The 21,221-nt window shown below is 42.3% G+C and overlaps 1 protein-coding gene across 3 annotated transcripts in view; it reads right to left on the bottom strand.

Moving 5' to 3' along the window:
- Nucleotides 1–21,221, bottom strand: part of SH3PXD2A (SH3 and PX domains 2A) — an 87,687-nt gene that overhangs the window by 10,546 nt on the left and 55,920 nt on the right. For 2 of the 3 annotated variants that reach the window (XM_029958607.1, XM_029958609.1), the window contains 3 exons: nucleotides 18,337–18,450; nucleotides 13,728–13,811; nucleotides 2,292–2,409 (listed from right to left, as the gene is read on the bottom strand). In XM_029958607.1, coding sequence (XP_029814467.1) covers nucleotides 2,292–2,409; nucleotides 13,728–13,811; nucleotides 18,337–18,450 — 316 coding nt within the window. The remainder of the gene's footprint in view (nucleotides 1–2,291; nucleotides 2,410–13,727; nucleotides 13,812–18,336; nucleotides 18,451–21,221) is intronic. The other variant, XM_029958608.1, reaches the window with a different exon arrangement.

The raw sequence follows: 21,221 nt of genomic DNA on the forward strand, positions 1-21,221 counted from the left end.
CACTGGAATTACTCCAGAGGGAAGCAAACTAGAGGAAAAAAAGGAAAAAAAAAAGAAAAGAAAAGAAAAAAATAAGGACAGGAAATGAGGATCAGCACATGGCCAAGAATTTGGAGAAATTACGTATTTAAGGTGGAACAAGCTAATGTCTTTAAGGTGGATTCCATTGCAAACTACTGGATTTGTTTTTACTTCTACACATTGAAGTGTACTCAGTCTGTTATCCAGTCAGCAGGAGTCAACTGCATTCTCTTCCTGCCCCTCTCCCCTCACACTCATGACAGGAGGAGTTGCTCCTTCTAAGGCACTCAATACTCAGAAAAGTGAATTTCTGCAGAAATGGAATCCTTCTCTGAGGGGTACCTAACAGTACTCAGGGCAGTTTACATACACTGAACAGCACAAGAAGTTGAAGATCAGCTACCCAGGCTGCAAAGGACCAGCCTGCAGGGATGGATCGCATCAATGTTTCCAGAAGTGCTGCCCATGAAAAAAAAAAACCTTTTTCTAAGAGTTTAATCCTCCAGCAAGAGTGTAGTGTAATGCTCCAGAGCAGCAGAGAGGATGATAGTTGACACTCCACATGCTTGTCACACATATGGGGAGCACCTAATCAATTTTTTCGACAAGAAGAGGGGTTTGTCAACTCAAAATCGAGTTGAGGTCTCTTACAAAAAAGCCAAGCACATGCTGCATTCCTCAAGTATCATGGGGTGGCTGGGGCATCCACTGTCCTTCTAGCAGATTGCCATGAATGAAGCTGCAGTGATTTACATGGCACCAAGTGCCTCCATCCTGCAGAAGGCACTTCTGCTATACAAAAAAATGTGTCTTTTGGGTTGGCCCAAAAGAGTGTGTGAGAAAACAGGGAAAAAAAATTCTGCTTATAGTAGAAGTGTTAACATATCAAAGGGAAACCTACAGTAGTAACCAGACTACATTTCAGAAAGAGAATAAAAAAAAAACAACTAGAGATGTCTTGCAATGGTTCTCCCCTCAGAAAACCTATGCGCTCAATTCCCCTATCTGCAACTTTGGATTCCACTTCTGTGAATGATTAAAGGAGAAAAAAATGTGACCTGACCAAACCCAGGCATTTTTGAGTTCCTCCTATCTAGAGTGCCTTCCTGGCTCCACTGCTATCTTTATTAGCTTATTCGCTCTATGGGACCATTAAATAGAAGAAAAAAAATCAGCTTTCTAAGTAAGGGAAATCAAGAAAAACAACAACATTGCTTCAGTCAGCATTTTCATAGTCCTCATTCATAGTCAATAAATTAAGCAGAATTCAAACAAAAGCAAGTTATGACTTAGGGAGGGAAAGGGGAAAAAATAATCACTGTAATTACAAGTTGAATGGAAAAAGATGACTAGATGAGATGTTTTGCAGTGCTGAGAGATAAACCTTCATTTTTTAGCTACCTATTGCATCACATCTTGTTTAAAGAGCAATGGGATATCACAGCACTGCCAGATTCACACTAAGATACAAGATAAGGAGCAGAATCATAAAAGAGCACTAAAACCTAAATGCTGTGTGAACCCAGATGAAGAAAGTTCTCATTAAGTACTTACCCTGACACCTTACATCATTGAGACAGCATCTAACCTACGCTCTTCCCCATAAGCATTTTAAAAGGAGGTTTTTTAAGTCAAAACTCCCTGCTAAGACTACTGTTCCAAATACATAACAAAGTTTGATACCCAATAACAACTTTACCTGCTTTTGGAATATAGCCCCTCTACATTAGGAATATCTAATGTTGACAGGTAGAAGTCAAGGCAAATTAGTTGAAACCATTGGTAAGTTTGGAAGAAGGCTGTAGCCAGCAAACTGATCTCTTATATCCCTGAAAGTAGCACTTACCTGCCCCAAACAGCTCAAGAGATCACAATCGGTCTTTCAGCATTACTATAAATAGATTTAAACATGTTGCAGAATAACTCTTATACTGGAAACACATTGAAATCACACACAACAGAAAGCCTTGTTAGGTCTCACAGATCTTAACTCAGATATGGGCTTTTAACTTGAAGCAAGAAAAAAACCCTCTAAAACTACAAGTTAAGGCATTTCCTCACTGGAACAGTCCACAGCCTTTGCAGACACTGTAGTGTTACTTTAATCACCATTGTATCGCCTTAGACTTTATGTTTCTTCAAGAGGCATTATGAACAATTTGGGCTTCCTTGCCCAGCTACAGAAGTATTCAAACTCTATCATTAAGTGAATGATCAGAAAAGCTCATTGTCACAGTTTCTGTAACGATCAGGCTGCGGAGCTTCTTTACCTTATGTACCACCATCCTTCCAGGTTCTTTTGGATGACCTCCACGGTGACCCCTTTCTCGAACCCAATCTCATCCTTCCCCTGGCTGGCGTACGGCTGGATAGTGACATATTTCTCTTCTAGTGAGGGGAGAAAAGGTAACATCAGTTAGGGTCAGAATCAGTCCAGCTGTTTTTCTGTACTGCTTGCTTTTAAACTGTTATGCAGTGATTACGTGAAGCCATTACAAAAGGCGGAGCCCTGCTCAGGGGCCCACTGGTTATTTATGCTGACGACATGATAGATAATCAGCCTCTTGCCACTACCCTGCTGCTGATAATCACAAAATGTTTCCATGCCAATAATGACACAAAGTCTCCAGAGAGCTTTCCCCCCTTCTTCCCTCTCCTCCCCCCTCCAAGTTTCTTGAGCGGGTAAGGGAGAGGATTTGAAGTTGGACTTAACTCCCATACTGTAACTTGACAGAATCAATCCGGCTGCCAAATCAGCCAAGCGTCACCACAGGAGCTCCAGCCAGTTGGCTCTTTGTGCATGCACATGGCTGCACAAAGCATTGTGTTACTGAAACCCGAGTGGGACAGATCTCCCCAGCTCAGAGGGGCTGGCCCTCATGCTGCTCTCCTTGCACCTCCCAAGCAGCATAGGTCTACAGCAATGAGCTTGAAACAACATTAAAAAACGTGACAAAAGAATAAAAGAGGTTTGCATTTGACAGCATTTGCATTCATGGGTTGTGAAGTGTTTCACAAACATACTTTTGCTAGGCTTCACTCCAGAGAAATGCACGTGCGGCTTGGGTAAAGGAGGGCCAGAACTAAGACATGTACTTCAAAAGCAAAAACTGGATTTCAAGTACAGTGTTTAAGCCAAAAATTTAGCATCCCTATTCGTCTCCAGCATCTATCCCCTTCCCTGCCGGGCAGAGGTAAGCAAGCAGACTTGCTGAGAACAAACCAAGGAGCAGAGCAAAACAGACACTTGTCAGCATCTTCCTCCACCCACTAGGAGACATTTACTGCAGCGTTTCTATCACGCTTAAGGTCAACCATTTCCTCTGGAGCTTAAAAAATTACAACTGGCATTGGAAACTTGAACTACCAGCCTTCCTCTGCAGCAGCAGACACAAATGGCCACCAAGACTCTCTCCTCAACCCAAACTACAGTGTAGGTAACAGCATGAGTTTCTATAGCTAGATTAAAGGCAGGGAAGGCAAGCAATAAAGTGCACCTCAGCTGGCCTTCCTAGCACTTTCTACTGGCAGTCACAACAAGGCACAATAAAGCATGGGAGAAAACAAATAGAGGGCTGTCAGTGCACAGGAATTGGCAGGAAATTAAGTGAATCCAGAGCTCCTGATCACTGCAGAACAAAGGAGCTATGAAAAGGTTGCAGCAACTTGAAGAAAACACTCTTGAAGAGAGTAAATCAGACCCAATCGACTATTTGCTTTTGTGGCTCAACTGTATTTTGTTTCTGGGGGAAGCCTGCAAACCTTAATAAAAAACCCCAACAAACCCTTACTGAGACAAAGTAAGTGATAATACCTCAGAAAGGGGGAAATAATGTTGAGAGCGTCTGATGGCAGAGAATTCAGCAGAGCTACATCTCTGAAGTCAAGTTCCCTTGACAGGTCACAGTCGGATCCTTCTAATTCTGATGGGGCAAAATCTGTCAAAACTTTTGCCACCAAGAGGAAAATGCTCTTTACTGCTTTCCCCTAGGAGGGCTGCTTAACTGTCTCATCACTGGTAAGAAATTCCAGTTAGTTTGTAATTCACCATCAGGATATGACACCTTCCACACAGAAATACTTCACTACAAGATGGGGCCTGACGAATGAAACCTGGTTAATGAAACCCCACTCCCAAGTCACAGGACAATTTTCCTAGCTGGGTTTCCACCCTGCATGGTAAAATTGGACACAATTTTTCCTCTTTTTCAAGTCACTGCTGCAGAAGTAGCTACATGTCTGGTTTCTGCAAAGCCCTGAGCACTAACTTGAACTGCAGAAGATCCCTGGGCAGCTAGATCTTGTCCCTGAAAGGGCCAAGGGAAACTTCAGGGCTGCACTGTCCAGATACACGTTGCTTAGACACTTCCAGGGATGTTTCTAGGACAGTAATAAAGAGCTAAGCATATATTTGCTAGGCCTTGGAAGAAAGCCCTGTTTTTTCTTTCTTCCATACCAAAGCTGCTTTATAACCCAGGCTATCAGAGTTCACTCTTCCTGCTACAACTACCGCAGAAGTTTATGTTTATTCTATTTTTCCTCCACACAAACACCAGTCTCTGCTGCAGCTAAAGCCAGCTATTCAGCTCCTCTTGCTGCACAAAGTGGTCTCACTCTTCAGGGATGTGACTTCCCCTCTTCTGCTGATGACAGGGTAGGAGGCCATGAGTGAGGGATCATTCCTAGCTTTCAACACAACTTTCCAAACTCCTGCTCCAGCAGGACTTCTCCTTCTCCTGAGGAATTGAGACAGCAGTCACACTTCAAAATCAAAAGCATTTGAGTCTGATCGCTCAAGAAATCAAAAGGTGTGGGTAAGGGTCCTTTGCAAATTAGGATGCAACCACAAACACAACTTCTGGGCCTGCAGCTATGCTTGTGGGTACGTATCAGCACTCTACCTGTTCATTACTGGTTGGGAGGAAGGCAGATGCCAACTCTGGACTTCCCTTCCAATTTAGTTTAAAGGTAAGGCAGAAGAGCAGAGGTATCCTCCAACTCCTCTTATTCTGGCCACAACTGGCCAGGAAGGATTGACCGTGCTACTGAGGTGGCACATTGAAAAAGTGGCTACCAGCTGCATGGAGAAGCCACATCCCCAGCTGAGAGAGCTGCAGCCTCTTTCCCAAGATTTTCACTATTGCCTAGGTTTTACTGAGGAGAGACTCTGCTCTAGCACAGCACTCTACCCCCAGTACTGAGATTCCTGCTTTGCCTGTTGCTGCTCTCACCTTGCTGCCTTGCACACATCACATGTGATATCACCCATCAGAGGCTCTGAATGATCCACTCTAGAAATTCAAACACTGAGTTATTGAGGAGGATGGAGCCTCATCCAAACACCTGGGCACTGGGATGCACAGGTAAGGCTCTTCTGAACTGCCACTGTCTTATCCTGTCTATGAGCACCATTGCTTACATCTTCTGTCCTGTGGTTTTCAACTCAAACCCACTGCTCTTCGAGAGGAAAGGCCTTCAGGTGACTCCTCCCTATACAGAGGAAGTAGAAAAAAGAGTGTGCATGGAAGTAGGGAGGGAAGAGAAGGGATCTTCTGTGAAGCAAGACAATCAAAAGTGCTAAAAATCTACTTGGAAAAGGAAGTCCTACAATGTTTTTGTTTAGCAGCTCTATTTTCAAGCCTACAGATCAAAACCAAGAAGCCACCATTACAATTTCCCCTCGCAAAGTACTTCCACAGCAAAAATTACAGCCATTTGCAGGATTACACGTTTGGTTTCTGTCAGTGCTGCTGGTGGTACCTCAAACATACGTGAGGTTTGTAACTTAAACAGTATTCTGGAGATACAGCTCCTCTTTTAATCAAAGTGTAAATTGTGTTTTGTTTCTCAAAGATTATCTCCAGCCAGTGGACATTTGGTATAAATCAATATTTGCTGAAGGGAGCAGGGGAGCTTTCAGCAGATGTGTCACTTAAGAGGACTGATACAGCATTCAACGTATCAGGTTCTTATACAAAAATCTTTAAGAGAAGATATTTCATGCTTCATGACTGACACGTAAAGTTACTGTAAAGACTTAACAGAGATAAATGGTTTCATGACAGAATCAGAAGAGCATCAGACAGCAGAACGACACTGCTCTAAGTTATACTGACAAATCTGATATAACAAGCTTGTTTCATTCAGCTTCTGTGACAGGCAATAGTATAAAATACAAGCCAGTGAACCATCCCAGACCTACTATTAAAGTTATATGCCCAGATCTACAGAGAATAAAATAGTGTATAATTTTGGTTCATTAAGTTTTGACCTAAGAATTACCAGGGGAAAAATAAAAAAGGCTATCAAAAGTATAATTTGTATTCCCCAGCTGCAGCTTCTGTTACATCAACTTGTTGAGGTCAAGTGGGCAGAATAAACTTTACTACATGCTACAAAGCACACACACCAGCTTAGAGGCTGCACTTTTGAAGTAATGGGATGAAAGTTCTATTCCCCCTTCAAGGAGAAAATGGCAAGGAGACACCTCTGTTCTTAGTGAGTGACATCCAGGGATGTATTAATAGGTCAATTAGCAAACTTCACTTATATTTCTTTACCGCTAACTTGCAGGTCAAAGACATCTTCCCCAGCCCAAGTGATGGAGGTTCCTCTGCTGGAAATTCAGCTGCACTAGTAAATCTGAACAAGGCACACATGAAGAAGCAAAGCCTGTTTGGCAAACAGCTACAATACAGGTCTGTCACATTATGCATTATCCAACTGGAACCTACTTGGGTTGGAAGGAAAGGATTAATATGTGTCATTTTCCTTCCTACCCAGACACAGACACTATTTAAAATATGCACAACAAGAATTCTTGTACTATTTGTACTACCCAACTCATACCACACTGCTGTAGCTGTGCCTCCTAGACACCACAGCAGCCCAGTGCTCAGTTCACTAGTTATTCCAAAGCCTCACTTCTCTATCAATCTTTCTACTCTTTTTTTTCCTCCTTCCCAAGTAAAGGCAAGCTTCTATTTCACTCTGGTTCTACCTAAAATCTCCAGAAGAAATGCAGTAGAGGTTTGGGGCCAAAATACAGGGACAGATTTTGGTAGATCACTGGGAAAACAGTGTGGACAGCAGAGGACAGCACCCATGTCCTTGGAACAGACCACAATACTACAGAGAGGGTTTTTACTAGCAACAAAGATTTCCTCCAGAAAACATAGCACAGATCTGGCTGTCCAGCTGGAAGCTGCACACATATACAGGACAAAAGAATTGAGCTGCACAATGCCCTGCATTACAGCCACATACTCAGTGTGTTCTGTACAGATGTACACAACAGGCCTGGTACAAGGAAGTCACTGGTATTATAACTACTAGAAGACAAAAGAAGAAAAAGGAATAGAAAAAAAAGAAAACAAAAAAATGACCGAAACCCACCAAACCAACAATACAACCATTTTGTGTTCCTCCAGCAACATCACACCGTTCTGCCAAGCTGAGGCCTTTCCTGTACACAAATAGCAATAGCTTTAAAAGTAAAAAGTCACTTTGAAATCAGTTTTTGAATGCATGCCTAGTGCTGCAAGTAGCAGAGACCATTCCCGTTTCCTTCTGTCATCCTGCCTTGCACCTGTCACCTCTGTTTGCACAGTTCATGTCTCTTTTATGAGATGAATGTGAAGCCAACCTAGCCAAGAAAAAGTTGGTATGACCCTAAGTCTGGTTTGGCTCATTGCAGATCTGCAGTGAAAAAGGGAAAATGCTGGGAATGATGAGGCTGGTTCTTTCACTGGTTACACAAATGCTGCACAAAACTCTTCTCTATACCAAGGCAGGCCAGTTTCTATGCAGCTTCACTTAATTTTGAGGAAAGAGTCCTATTTCTGAGACTGCTGGAAACAGAATCAAGGCAACCCACGCAAAACTGGATCTAAAACCTGGCTAGGATAGTTTAAGAGTTCTCTCATAGGAGAAACTTCAGGAGAGCTAAGATGAAGCTCCATTTGCTTCTGAAGAAATTGTACCTACTTGACTAACAAAGCAAGACACTGAACTTGACAGCCCGTGGGGCTTGTCCAATCCCAACTGTCAAACCAGAATTTCATATCTTACACGTGTACTTGCGCACACACACACTACACATGAAAGTTATGAGGTGTCTTGAAAAGACAACTTGGTCCCTCCTCTGGCTGTCTGGATTTATACTCACTGTCAGGTAAAGGAAAGCAGATCTATGGTTTTACTGCTCAAGTTGTAACATAGAGTTTCAGTAGCGCTTTCCAAATCTTCCTTATTCAATCCTCCAGATTCCCTTGGCACTGATTATTTCAGATTCCTCCTACTCTATCACCAAGGTAATAGACTTGCCCCAACATTTTCAAAGTCCTCTGCCGTTGCTGCTCCTCACTGCCAGAGCCCTAATCCATCCCTTCAACCCCTTTTGCACAGCCACTTTAGCCACCTCCTCCCTCCTCTGCTCCCTTCTCAGCCTTTCAGTACACTGCTCTTGCTGAAGGCTCTTGGCACAGCAGTGCTCTGGCACTTCAACCAGGCTCCTACCAAGCACATACCTAATTCAGCTGTCCCATCTTGAAGTTTCAAGCCTATGTGCTGTACCTTGCTTTAATATCCTACTACACACTCTCACATGTTTATGTAGATTTCCCACTCCTCCAAATTCTGTGATCTTTTCCCACTCAGCCTCATGCCTTTCTTATGATGCCTCATCAGCCTGAGCAGGCTCCTTCCTCAGTGGTATCAAATAACCTGAAACTCCAAAATCTTTCCTAAAATAAGACTTACCTACCCTGATTTCCTGCCTTACCAAACAAGCTTAGTTTTAGTCCTTCTCCAAAAGCTTTTAAAAATACTAAATAAGTATCATTTTTCACTGTGAATACCCCTTTGGTCCCAATAAGATGCGTGCCAAATTCCCACTTGCCCAGGTTCCTTTGATACACAGATCTCCTTCTCTTTGTTTAGGCTGTAAACTATCTGGGACAGGAGCCTTGTCTTGAAACAGCTTAAATACCATGCACATTTCCAGCCCTGCATAATCAGTGTCATCTTTCCCAGGCAAATGGCCAGCGCTCATACATTTCTGCTTCCACATTCTGAGCACCCCATTTCACATGCCTCTCCTTCACCTCTTTTTTGTACGTTTGCTCTTTTCTGCCTCCATTCTCCATTAGAAAGTGTAGAAGTTATCTGCAGCACTTCAGGAACCAACCAAATAAGGGAGTAATTTCCTTTGCTCAGCTGGTGCTTGTACATGCCCCCAACTTTCCGTGACCCCATCCTTGTTTGATATGCCAGCAGGGGTGGGGGTAGGGGGGAACTGGTCTAGAAATTAGCCAATTAATGATTTCTCAGCAAAATGCAACAGCCTCAAACCTACATCTTCCAAACCACAGAAGAATTTTCTTTCAAAATACTTTCCCCTCAGTCAGCAGTCTGCACTCGCCCTCCCCCACTCCTCCGCTCCACCCCCCCTTTGTCAGACCTGCTTCTGGAAAAAGTCTCCCTGTTCCAGAGAGCATTAATTCAACATGGTCTTTGTTTTACTTGCCTAAATATGCAGCAGAGAAAATAACTGTCCACGGTTATCAAATCTGTTCATCTGCAGACAGGAGCTCTTCAGCCTTTGTCCTTCCCCCCCACCACTACCGTTTTTGTTTGAAATAACAGAAAACCTTATGTCAACAGATAGAAAAGAACAATAATGACATTTCTTTTAAACAGTTTAGTATTGCGCGTGCTCTTTCTTCAACCAGCAAGAGGCAATAAACATTTACTACTTTCCTTGGAGAACAGAGGGAGGAAAAAAAACCAACCAAAGGAAAGAACAAACTAAGTCTGAAGCTGCTCTGTGCTGGTTTGATTTAACACAGCAATGTCACTCACAGCCTTTCTGTGAGTGAGAAACGTTTCATCAGCATCAAGGACAAACAGGAAAAGAGTGAAAACAAAGGGAGAAGTCCCATGGGTAATGAGGGGGCTGTCAAAGAGGGCAGAACAGCTCTTGTGAGATGCAGGAAAGGGTAAGAGTGTACAAGCAGACCAAGGCAGGTTGGATTACCAGTACTGATCAAGTGTTCTTTTCACAGTTCTGAAATTGGCTGCAGAACCACCCACCTGGGCTAGGACATGAGGTTTCAGTATCAAGACCAACTCAAGATAGAGTTCAATTATCAAAACCACTGGGTTACATGGCTGCCTACTCTTTACACAGTGTCCAGCTCTCTCCATCAATGTCCTGCTCTCGCTCTCCCTAAGATAGGCAAGCAGTTGGAAGAGCTATAGGTTCCAAGTTCTAACTTTAACTCTTTCAATGAATAGTTTATTCCTTGTACTGGGAGCTACTCTTAAATAATAGGCTCATTTGGCAGAAAATTCAGCCCATATGTCGCTATATTGTTGGTATGAATAATTTAAAGTACTTTTCTGCATTGTAACAGGATGGGCACAAAACAAAGCAGCAAAAACTTATGTCAGATATCTGTCATAAAAGACAGGCATGTAAATCCCCAGTTTTACCAATCAAACTGTAAAAGCACAAATGACTTTCCATTAAATTAGCCTGTAAAAAAATCCCAAGTTCCCTGCCAGGGGAAGTTCCAAAAAAAAAAATCCATATTTAGAATTACTATTTAACCCAGTACAAAACATGAACTCTGCAGCTTGCAGGTCTAACGAGTGTCAAGACCGAGGAAAACTATAAACTTTCAGGCTTCTCACAACCTGTATTTGTATTACTGGAGTTTCACATAATGTATAGGAAAAAGTTTAGAAAATGTACCACATTTAAAAACATTTATCATCAAAAAAATGCAAGCTTTGCAACTACATAAGAAACATAAACCAATGTAATCTCTTAGATCTGGGCACACCACAGACCATTTTAAAGAGAAAAGTTCAGCAACAAAAGTCATCTGTTTCTCTTTGTAGAAACAGACTACAGCTGTTCTCTTTGCAGTTTTTTTTTAGCTTTAAAAAAAAGGAGTACTACCATGATATTCAATAATTTGTCTTTCATGTTTCTTATTCACAGACCCAGTAACATTGCTTCCAAATATCTGAAGTTCAGGGGTGCTTAGCCTCTTCAAATGACTTTGTAAAGAATAGAAATAAATAAGTCATATGCTTCTCCTAGTAATTCTCCTCCATTAGGCGGTCTGTAACAGGGAAGCAAACATCCTTCCTTTCTGCACTCAGGCTTTTCCAGTGTTTTTAATAACCAAGTTACTTAGAAAATCCTGGCCTTCAGAAACAATGCTTAATTCCTTCAGTTCTGGCCTTAAAATGATTCTATCACAGACCCAGTTGATAAAAATGCTAATTAGTGGTACCCAAGTGTAAATATAAAGGGAAGCATCCTTTACAGCTTGCTTTTAAACTCCAGTGAACTCTCGGAACTAACCCAACAGCAGGGACTATCTCAAGCAGAATATCGCTGGGTGGGAAGAATTTCAGCCAAAATGTTTAATTGAGTTTATTTCCAAGGAAGAGGCCAAGTGGGGGAGGGGAAGCTGTTTTGCTTGTATTAAAGAATTCTGGCAACCTCTTGTTCTAACAGCTCTAGTTCTTCTGCACTTCGGAGCAGGGACTTGAAGGTTGGCAGGGGGGTGAGTGCATACACTTCATGCATTCTGTCATTTCCCTGCAAACCCACCCAAATTTGGCCTTGTTGGAAGTCTTTTGGGCTGGAATGGGAGGGAAAGAAGGGAGAAAATATCTCCTGACCTCATATAAACTGTGCTCTGTTAGGAAACAGCAGGCTGGACACCCAGAGAGACTCATACTTTCAACCACTGCAGTTTGAAAGGCGTAAATGTCTGTACAGGCTACAGCTATGCCAGAGGACGAAGCTGCTGTCTCCAACCTGTGCCCAAACATTCAAATCACTTTCTTTACTCCCAATGAACCTGCTCTTGTAAGAGCTCCCTAACCTACTATTTCTAGTGAGATTAAACAACTTACTTTTAGCCAGCCTGGCTATTTGTGGCTGAAATGCATTGAAGAGACCTTACAGAAGCAGCTCAGCCAAAGAGGGTGCCCCAAACCTTGGACGGAATCACAGAATGCCACAGTTTGTGACAAGTTCAAGTGCTAAGATTTAGTTTGAGTTAAAGCACATATTCTCCAACACACTCAAAAAACCCCAGCACTTTTTGGGCCTAATAGGGAAGAAACTGTTATGAAGCAAGAAAAAAGCAGGAATGGAAGAGATTAGGGGAGCCTGTGGTGGGGAAAACTGCCAAGGAAGACACTGACACTGGTCAGAGGGCAGGTCTGGAGAAGTTGCACACAGATGGTGGGCATCAGAATGCAAGAGTGAAAACTTGGGAATGCAACTTAGGTTCTTGAGTCTTACCAGCTGACTATGCTAAGGGACTGGTCATGCTGTCTCAATATTTTATGGAGCTTTGTTTGCAATATTGTATGAATATGAAAGGATGTATTTGTTGACAACAGTAAACAAATTGTTTAGAAAACTGATTCCCACAAATTATCCCGGATAAATTGCCAGGAAGCATCTGGCAGAGTTTGACAAAGCAAAATAAGTAGCTCCCAAACTCTTGGGGTACAGAAATAAGCACAACTTCTTTTTCATAAGCCAGCATTGGTGCCTTCAGGGTGTATTTGGTGGCTGAGAAGCAAGACTTCATCTTTTGAAGGTAGTTCCAGTTGCTGCAGGGTCAAGCTACGGTAGGAAGAACACTGCTCTTGCTGTTTTGGTTTCCTCAATAATAATTTGAAACAAAGTTAAAGGGTCACTGAAAAGCTGTGTGCGCTTGAGACATATGAGACTGCACGTAGAACCATCATCAAATCCAGAAGGTAAATTTGCTACTTTAAAAGTACATTCTCTCCTTAACAGGAAAAGGCACCTTTTCCTCAACTGGGAATTATCTCCGGTGCTTACATTTGGATCCATGCCCTCAGGAAGGTCATCTGAAAGTTACACAGAGGTGCGAATGTGCTTTGTCCTGCACCTTTCCTTTTTAAAGTGCAACAAATACTACATTTGGATCCGTTTTCAAGTGGAGGGGGAGATAGAAAGGGGTACCTCCTTTACTCTGGGAAAGATGACTCACATGCACTGGAGAAGTACTTGGTTTGGAAGGCTTTACAAACACAGCTTCACCTAAAGACAAGGTGTTCCCCCCACCCTGCCATGCTCACTGTTAGATCAGTGAAAGTTAGAAAAAAAAAAATTAAAATGCTGCTACTGATAGTATTCAGAACACCTAGAAATGATACCAAAACCTCCCAAAATTCTGAACTCTCTCTTTAGTATCAAGGACTGCTTGCAAGGAAGAGAGGGGACTAAAACTGGAATGATTTTCATCTTTCCACACCACTATGCACTTTTCCAGTGTGCACATCTCTTACCATGTTTTTTTGGCATTCGACCCATTTTAATGGCCCTGAAAGTACCACTTGTGCTTATTGAGGTAGGAAAGACTGAGTACAAATATGCCCAAAGTTAAACCACAACAGATGTGAGCTTCCCAACAGAACGAAGAATCAGACTGCAGAGTTACCCTTGGCTACTTAGGCCTCCAGCTCCCAGGGTGCCTAATCCTGGCTCCAAGATACCCTCAAGCTGAAATCCACATCTGAACTCTGGAGCTTCTCTCTACCAGAGTGCCAAATATGCAGATCCCAACACACAACAGCGAAAGCTGCAGTATGGCTTTTGGAGCACCCTCAGTGGCCGGTGCCATAGGAAACTATTAATTCACCTCGACTCTGCTGCCTGTTGACTATCCCGCCCAGCGTCCATCGCCGGTCCAGGCGCCTCAGGTGAGCCTTGCGTCGCTTAGAAACTAGTTTGGAACATGGATGGAGACAAAACAAAGGAAAAAAAAAAAGAAGAAAAAAAAATGGAGGGATGAGGAATAAAAACAAAACATGGCATTAACAAGCACTGGTCTTGTTAGTGGAAATGGATTAGGCAGGATGTAGATGTTTTTAGTTTATACAGTACAGTGGAACAAGTTATCTTCTTGAGCCTGAGTAACATGAACCATGCAGAACTGTAACAAATTGCAACTCTTGCTATTGGCTTTTCTCAAAAACGAAGCCCAGAAAGCCAAAAAAAAATATACACCCCGCAAAACAACTATACAACTTGTCCAAGGAGGGTGCAGTGGCAGTTGCATCTCCTAATTTGGCTGCATTATCTCTGGGGAATTCACTCTATTGCATACAACATCAAATCCAACAGGGTTCTAATCCTCTCTAAGCAAAATCATCACACCATAAACAAATCCCAAAAAAAGAAAAAAAGCTTTTCTTATGTGAGTTCCCTTATAACAGCAGCACTCAGGAATGGAACCCAAGGGAAAAGTGTCTGATGTCACCTTGCTTGCAAGACGTGACTCGCAATCACTGCCACAGCTAATTCTCATGATTAAAACTTCTAATATACAGATTACAAATGTCAGGAAAATCCTAACCTTGTAATTATCAAGCAGGCTCAAGAAGCTAACAAGCCAGGACTGAGTATTAGCTACACACTGAAACAATAATTTATGCTTAAACTATAAACAAAGACAAAACACTTATGGAAATGGCATTGTGAGAGCAGCTGTGCACAGAGGACACCACTTGTTTTCTGGACTTAGATCTGTACTCAGTTCCTTCTTCTGCCTGTACAGGACCCATTGGACTGGCACAGAGACATAGACAAACACTTCTGGTTTTCCACTCAAGGGCTTCCATGCTAATTTGGCAACTACTGCAGGGGTGCTTGATGCTGCCACAAAGCAATGCAAAATATTGCACATCAGCGACAGCTGAAGTCCAAACACAATCATTTTACTAGTGATGCTGGGAAGCTGTTCATAAATTCTGATATCACATCATTAATTATCACTCAATTCTTCTTATGTGCACTTATTTAGGGAATATACCGTTACACTGGAGTAGAACACTAGTCTTCTAAACACCATTGTGTAAAATGTTTGCCCCCAATTTTCTTAAGTGTCTCATCATGGAGTAGACACCATTGTCTTCTAGAACTATATTCTGTCTTCTAGAACTATGTTCTGTAGACACTCAGGCACAGTAAAATTGATTGGGGAGTCATTAGCTGAACAAAAAAAAAAAAAAACACAACCAAAAACCAACCAAACAAAAAAACCCCAAACTTTACTAAAAAGTGGCTTTTGACTTTCTGTCCTTTATCAGGGGATAAGCCCCTCTGTCAGGGGCTTAGACAGACTTCTGCACCCAGCTCACTCTCCTCAATTTCTCATCTTTGCTGTAAGGCCTAAACCTCTCCGTGTCACCCTAAGCAGAGGTGCAGTGTTGAACAGACACAATATCTAGTTTGTGTGCTCTGTACTTCCCCTTTAGTCCTATGCTGTCAAAAAACAACCACAAATTTTCAGAGGAGCTGAATATCAAGTTCATAGATTGCTGTGGTTTTGGCTAATGGAAATTGGTGATCCTCTTGGAAGCCCATGGTGGGACAGAAGATGAGAGGGTTTAACCTGGTGACTTTCTCCAAATCAACAGGACATTAGACTGCCAGTTACACACATTCTACACAAGAGGCAACACAGGACACCTCACTAGACACACAGATTATAGCAGAGAGAGAAGTTAACTTCACAGTAAGGCTGACTGCAGTAGGAGATTTCTGAACAAGAAAGGAGGAGATGAAAGATATTGAACATAAAAGCTTGCAGAAAGGAGGGGTCCAGAAGGTGTAGAAACTAGCTGCAGGTGTCAGCACAGAGCAGTCACCTCGCTAATTGCTCACACTGGGACTTTGGAGGATTTGGTCATCCAGGAGCACCCCTTAAAAACAGTGGGTCACACAGATCCACCACACTGTGTCCTCATAACATACAACTATCCCCAGTGACAGCCCTCATATCACAATGATGCTTTTGTGCAAGTCAGAGTTTTTTACTCCTCAATGATATTGAATTTTGCCATTTGATCCCAGACTTAGACTTGGTTGGTCATGCCACAGTTAGTCACCAAAAAGGTTGTTTATCAACAAGTGTCTAAACCTTTCCAGAGAGTATTTTAACATGTTTACTTTATCAGCTCCTGTAGCTGCTGAATGTTTCTTTAGATTGCTTTCTGAATGTTTTCCAACCCTTGCAAGATGGTGTTGGTCTAAACACTGGCCCAGGTAGTAGTCAGCTGTCTGCCTTCATCTTGACAAAAGATGTTGTGTAGGCTCAGATGCAGGGAGGAAACACTTCTGTCTTTCTCAGGGAACAGATTATTTAAACAGAGACATATGAAAATATTACTGCTATGTAGAGGCAGAATTAATAATCTGTGTTCAGCACCTCCTTATCTGTACAAGCACCTGCCACAGCAGAGCAGAATTCTGGGTCTGCCTGGATTGTGGTCTTGTTCCAGGCCCGCCCGTGCAAACGGGGAGGACCAAGAGTCTGATACAGAAAGCTCCTACATGAGTGTTGCTGCGCTTTCAAATTCACTCTGAAACTTGTATGAACTCTAAATTTAGGGGCTAGGGCACTTAATCCACTTAAAGTGCCTTCCTCCTCAGTTATATCAGAGCCCGCTTCTCCTGCCTACTGAGAGAGAGCTGGCAAGTTTTCTGTCTAAGTAGGTTCACTTTTATACACTTTCTTAAAGAGAGTGAACCTGAGTCATTCTTTCCTCACTTATGAAACAATTATATGGACAAGAATAGCCCAAGCAAAGAAGAACTGGAGGGGGAAAAACAACGAACACAAGAAGTCTCAGTTTATATGGTTAATAACATAAACCAAAGTTACTGCAAAGCAAGCAAAACCTGAGGCACATCTAGGCAGCTGTGGAGGTAATGCAATTAGATTTGTCACTGAGGTGGAACTGAACAGAAAGGGAAGAACAGTCTCAGGTTTCAGCATATCTGGATTTGGAGTAAGGCAGGGAGCAGGACTGCTGACCACAGTTGAAGAGAGCAGTGTAACAGATTAAAAGAGACCGAGAGGAAAGAGATAAGGAACATTTGATGGATTTGCCACTATCCGGGATAGACTGCTCTGTGGCAAATCCCTGTGCAGAGTACACTCCAGAGGGCAACACGAAAGGTGAAGGAGAGCTTGAAATAAAAGCAGTTTAAGCAATAAAGCTGTCAAGCATGCACCTTGTTTAAGAGTCAGGAAAAGGGAGGAAGCTACAGACCAACAGACGAGGCATTCTTCAATGCTTGCAGACGAGAGCAGCAAGTTTTTGTTCTTTACTAACAAGGAAACTTTACTAACTGCTTTTGCATCCGCTGGGATGTTGCATCATACCAGACTGGTTCCTGGCCTACCAGTCTACAGCCAGTCTGTCTCTAAACCCTAAGTGACCCAGGATATGGGTAGATTTGAGCAGGGAAAAATGAGTTACAGAGAAAGAGATTTCAATAAGCCACAGATGTCATCCCTGGGGCCCAGTACAGTTATGTTTTGCCTGTGTGCTCTCTTAATGGGCAGATGGTCACCCCAACACATCTCTAAGCCTCCTGCCTGTGCTAAGGAAAGGTCAGCTGAGTTTCCACATACATTTTACATAAGTGTAACGTCAAGAGCACCTAGATTTAGCAAGACATTCATTAGAATAGAGTAAATAATAATAAAAGTGTCCTTTGTACACAGTTGCTACATGAGAATTCCGTTAAGATGTGGTTAGTCTTTCATAATGGAACTAAGGAATATGTGAGGCTGTACTATTCCATCTCTGGAACCCGAATTAAGCATATTTAGTAAAAAAGAAAAAAAAAAAGCAGTGCAGCTAAATACATATCATGACAAATGGCATCTCACTTTTAACAGAATGAGACCACACCAAATAAAATTACCTTTCCACACAACCACAGACCACAGCAAACAGCAGTAAAACTAGTTTCAAAGATTAATTAAAAAAAAAAAAGTTACGAGAAAGAACAACTGAAGTTAAATCTCACTCCTTTCAATGGTCTGTGGCTCTATCATGCATCTTCTTCCAATTAGAAGCTCTCGCTTGTGTAATTTCTGCAAACAAGTCATGCAAGTTCTCTCCTTCCATGGACACTACCAGAACAAACTGCTTGGACTTGCAAATAAGTTGTTTGTCTACTTTTTAAGGGTATTATAATGAGCATCATTTCATCTTTTGAACCTTTCGTCACACTCATTGTCCAAGCTGGTCACAAAGAGATTACAGACATAATACTTCACTCCAATTTCTTCTGCAACAATTTATTTACTGATACAAGATGGGAGAAGAGGTTACTGCACTGGATTAACAGCCATAAGTGGCAGCAAGAGTTTTCCAAGTTTTCCTCTGAGGGAAAAAAGCATAGAGCAAGTGAATACCTATTTCTCCTTGATAACAAAAAGCTTTCCATACCTTCCCCAAATTTAGATGTGTTGATGTCAGAGTCATCTCTGGTTCCATTTTGGGATTCCAAGTATGTAGCAGGGACCCATCCCTGCTCCTCTGCTGTGCTCACAAACCACCAACCTACAAAAAGAAATTAAAGAAGTCAACATTAAGAGGAGCAAGAACAGTAAATTGCTACCAAGAAGATGGTAGTGTCAGGAGCTTCAGTGTAGGTTTGAGTTATTCTGCAGCTTCCTAGAATGAGAAGGGCTTTAGTCCTATTGTACCATTTCTATCAGATACTCTCCCAGTGGTAAAAAACGGGTGAAACGGAGCAAATGACAATTTATTTTAAGAAACTCAAAGTCCAACCACAACAACTTTGATTCAAGTTCTGTAATTCAGTTTTTCCAAGCTGGTCTTGCCACATGTACACGTACATCTACAGTATCAAAACACTTAGTATGTGAATATATGTATGTGTGAACATATCTGAAACAGCACAAATGCTGCCCAAATCCTAATACGAAGCATTACAGAAGTCAAATGATGGAAATAGGAAACACTTCAGTAGAAGGGCAGAGATTTCAGAATAGGATACAAAAGTGCTTCAAGAGCACTTGTAACCACAGCTGGTGTTTAAAAAACATGACCTGAATTCAATACCTTGGGAAGCTGGAAAAGTACTGCCAGAACAGAAATAGGAGAGAAAAAGCTAACTGAAATGTGACTTCAGGTAACGAGTGCCAGTTATTTGTCTTCCCACCTGAACATCCAAATTTTTACCACTATCTATAAAAATGTTAAGTATTCACCAGCTATAGGGATATAACCTTTCAGTCATATCTGTGGATGGATGAATAAAATTATAGGCAAACCAACTTCAGACTAAATACATTCCAACCACAACCATCCTTGCCTCTTTTCTTGCTTGGTTACACTGATTTATGGAATCCTCTGCTACTTTTGATGTAGACTCACTCAGCCAAGAACTTCCTGCTCTCAGATACGAACACAGCTAGATTCTCCTCCATTCAGACAAGGTCCAGGTTAAGATAACAGGACAATAAAAAGTCTAACAGGTAAGCAAACCACTTCTGTTGTTTTCTGTAATCTCCCAGTTTCCCTCCAAAAACACAAGCTGCTTTGTCAGGACAATGCAAACTTTTGTCCAATACCAGTCTTCCAGACTCCCCAAAGGGAGTTGGGAAAACAGCTATTTCTGTACATGCACCTCAAAACAGTTTAAAGACTTTAATGGCTGTCATAAACACACCAAATTTCACAGAAGACTCCCAAGCCTGCCTGTGATAAGCAAAGGCACCATCTTGGTCTGTGAATAGATGGGCATGAACACTGGTTAGTTTATGGAGGGGCAAAGCCCTGAGCTGGGTGATAGCCACTCAGCTCTCCCACAGCTAGGATGCCACAGCCTGAGCCCAGCGAGGGGGAAGAGAAGGTCCTGGGCTGGGCTCTGCTGCCATGCCACATGCAACTGTCTTTAAAGAAAAAAACCACCCTCCTGAAACAATGCTCAAGTGTTCATGCTCAAAGTCACCCAAGTTCATGCCAAATCCTGTCATGGAAGATTTTACCAGAGAACAGTAGTTACAAACCCTGTTTTGCTCCCTGGGGCATGTGGGTGGGAGATAATGTGCCCCAAACAATAACCCCTCACTTGCCTCCGTGCAGCTCCTAGGCAGCTCTATTTATTTACTCTCCAAACTCAGACATGGATTTCCATCTTCTGGCCCAGCAGAGGTTTGGAAACTTTGCTTCACAAGGCTCATGGTTGGAAAGTTTAAATTTAGTTATTCTCCCTCAGCAGGAGGTGGGTTCTCCTGCCACGAAGCCCACAGCAGCGAACATGCAGGATCTGCCAGACCGTTTCAAAAACACGTCTTCGTGGTTGTTCCTTATTTCACTACTAACGTATCGACACGGGTAGCAAACACAGTTAACATACAGTTATAATTAGGCACAAAATGTGAGAAGCTGGCTTTCAGCTGATATCAATTAGCCTGGAATAGTTTACGTAAACTCTTCCTCAGAAAGAAATTAAGCACAATCGCAGAAAGGACTTGCCTAACTTAAAAAATGTACCTTTGGGCCAAATTCAAATCATGGTAAAAACTTCTTCGGAGAGCTGGATCACACTTGCTTGACGCCAACCCAGTGCTAGCCCATTTCACAATACAGCTCCTTTGGTTTGGCTCCTTGAGCTGCACAGTGGCCACAGAGCTGAGTTTAGGTCTTGTGTTTGGGGCCACAGAGTAGCTGAGCCTCCATCCAAAAGGGCTCCCTGCCAAGAGAATACCCCTTGCCCTCATGCCTAGGTATGCACTTGCGCATATGCCTCCCTCACATCACCATGCCTCCCTACTGCCATTCCTAGCTCCTGAAAGCCCTCAGCAAGCAAAACTCATGACTCTGATCTTGTGAACAGGCTCCAGTGTAACAGCTGGAGATCAAGTCACATTTGAGCTACGTTACAGACAAGTAACTCAACCAAATCCAGTGCCATGTGCAGACAGAGCATATAAGAGTCCAGTTGAGGTTTTAAGCTGCTTTGATTCTTCAAGCAATGACTAAGGCTAAAGCTTTTAATCACCACAGAACTCATGAAAGTTATCATTTCTTTCTAAAGGTTTCCTTTATAAACTCTGTGCAAGGATAAAGCATAAATGAGAGATCTCCACAACTACTGAGAAATCAGCAGCATCTGTCCAACTTCAGGAAAAAATAGCCCCAACTCTGAAATTCTCTTCTCCCATTTCAAGCTTGTTTCTCAAAAAGACAAAAGAAAGGCTTTAATGTAGCTCGTTGAAATAGCACATCTACAGAAAAAAGGTGTGTTTTACTTAAACAACCCAAACAACTGAGAAGACTGAGAAACTTTCAGCAACACACCC

This window comes from Manacus vitellinus, unplaced genomic scaffold (genome assembly GCF_001715985.3).
Source record: "Manacus vitellinus isolate BGI_N305 unplaced genomic scaffold, ASM171598v3 scaffold_15_pilon, whole genome shotgun sequence".
Taxonomy (NCBI): domain Eukaryota; kingdom Metazoa; phylum Chordata; class Aves; order Passeriformes; family Pipridae; genus Manacus; species Manacus vitellinus.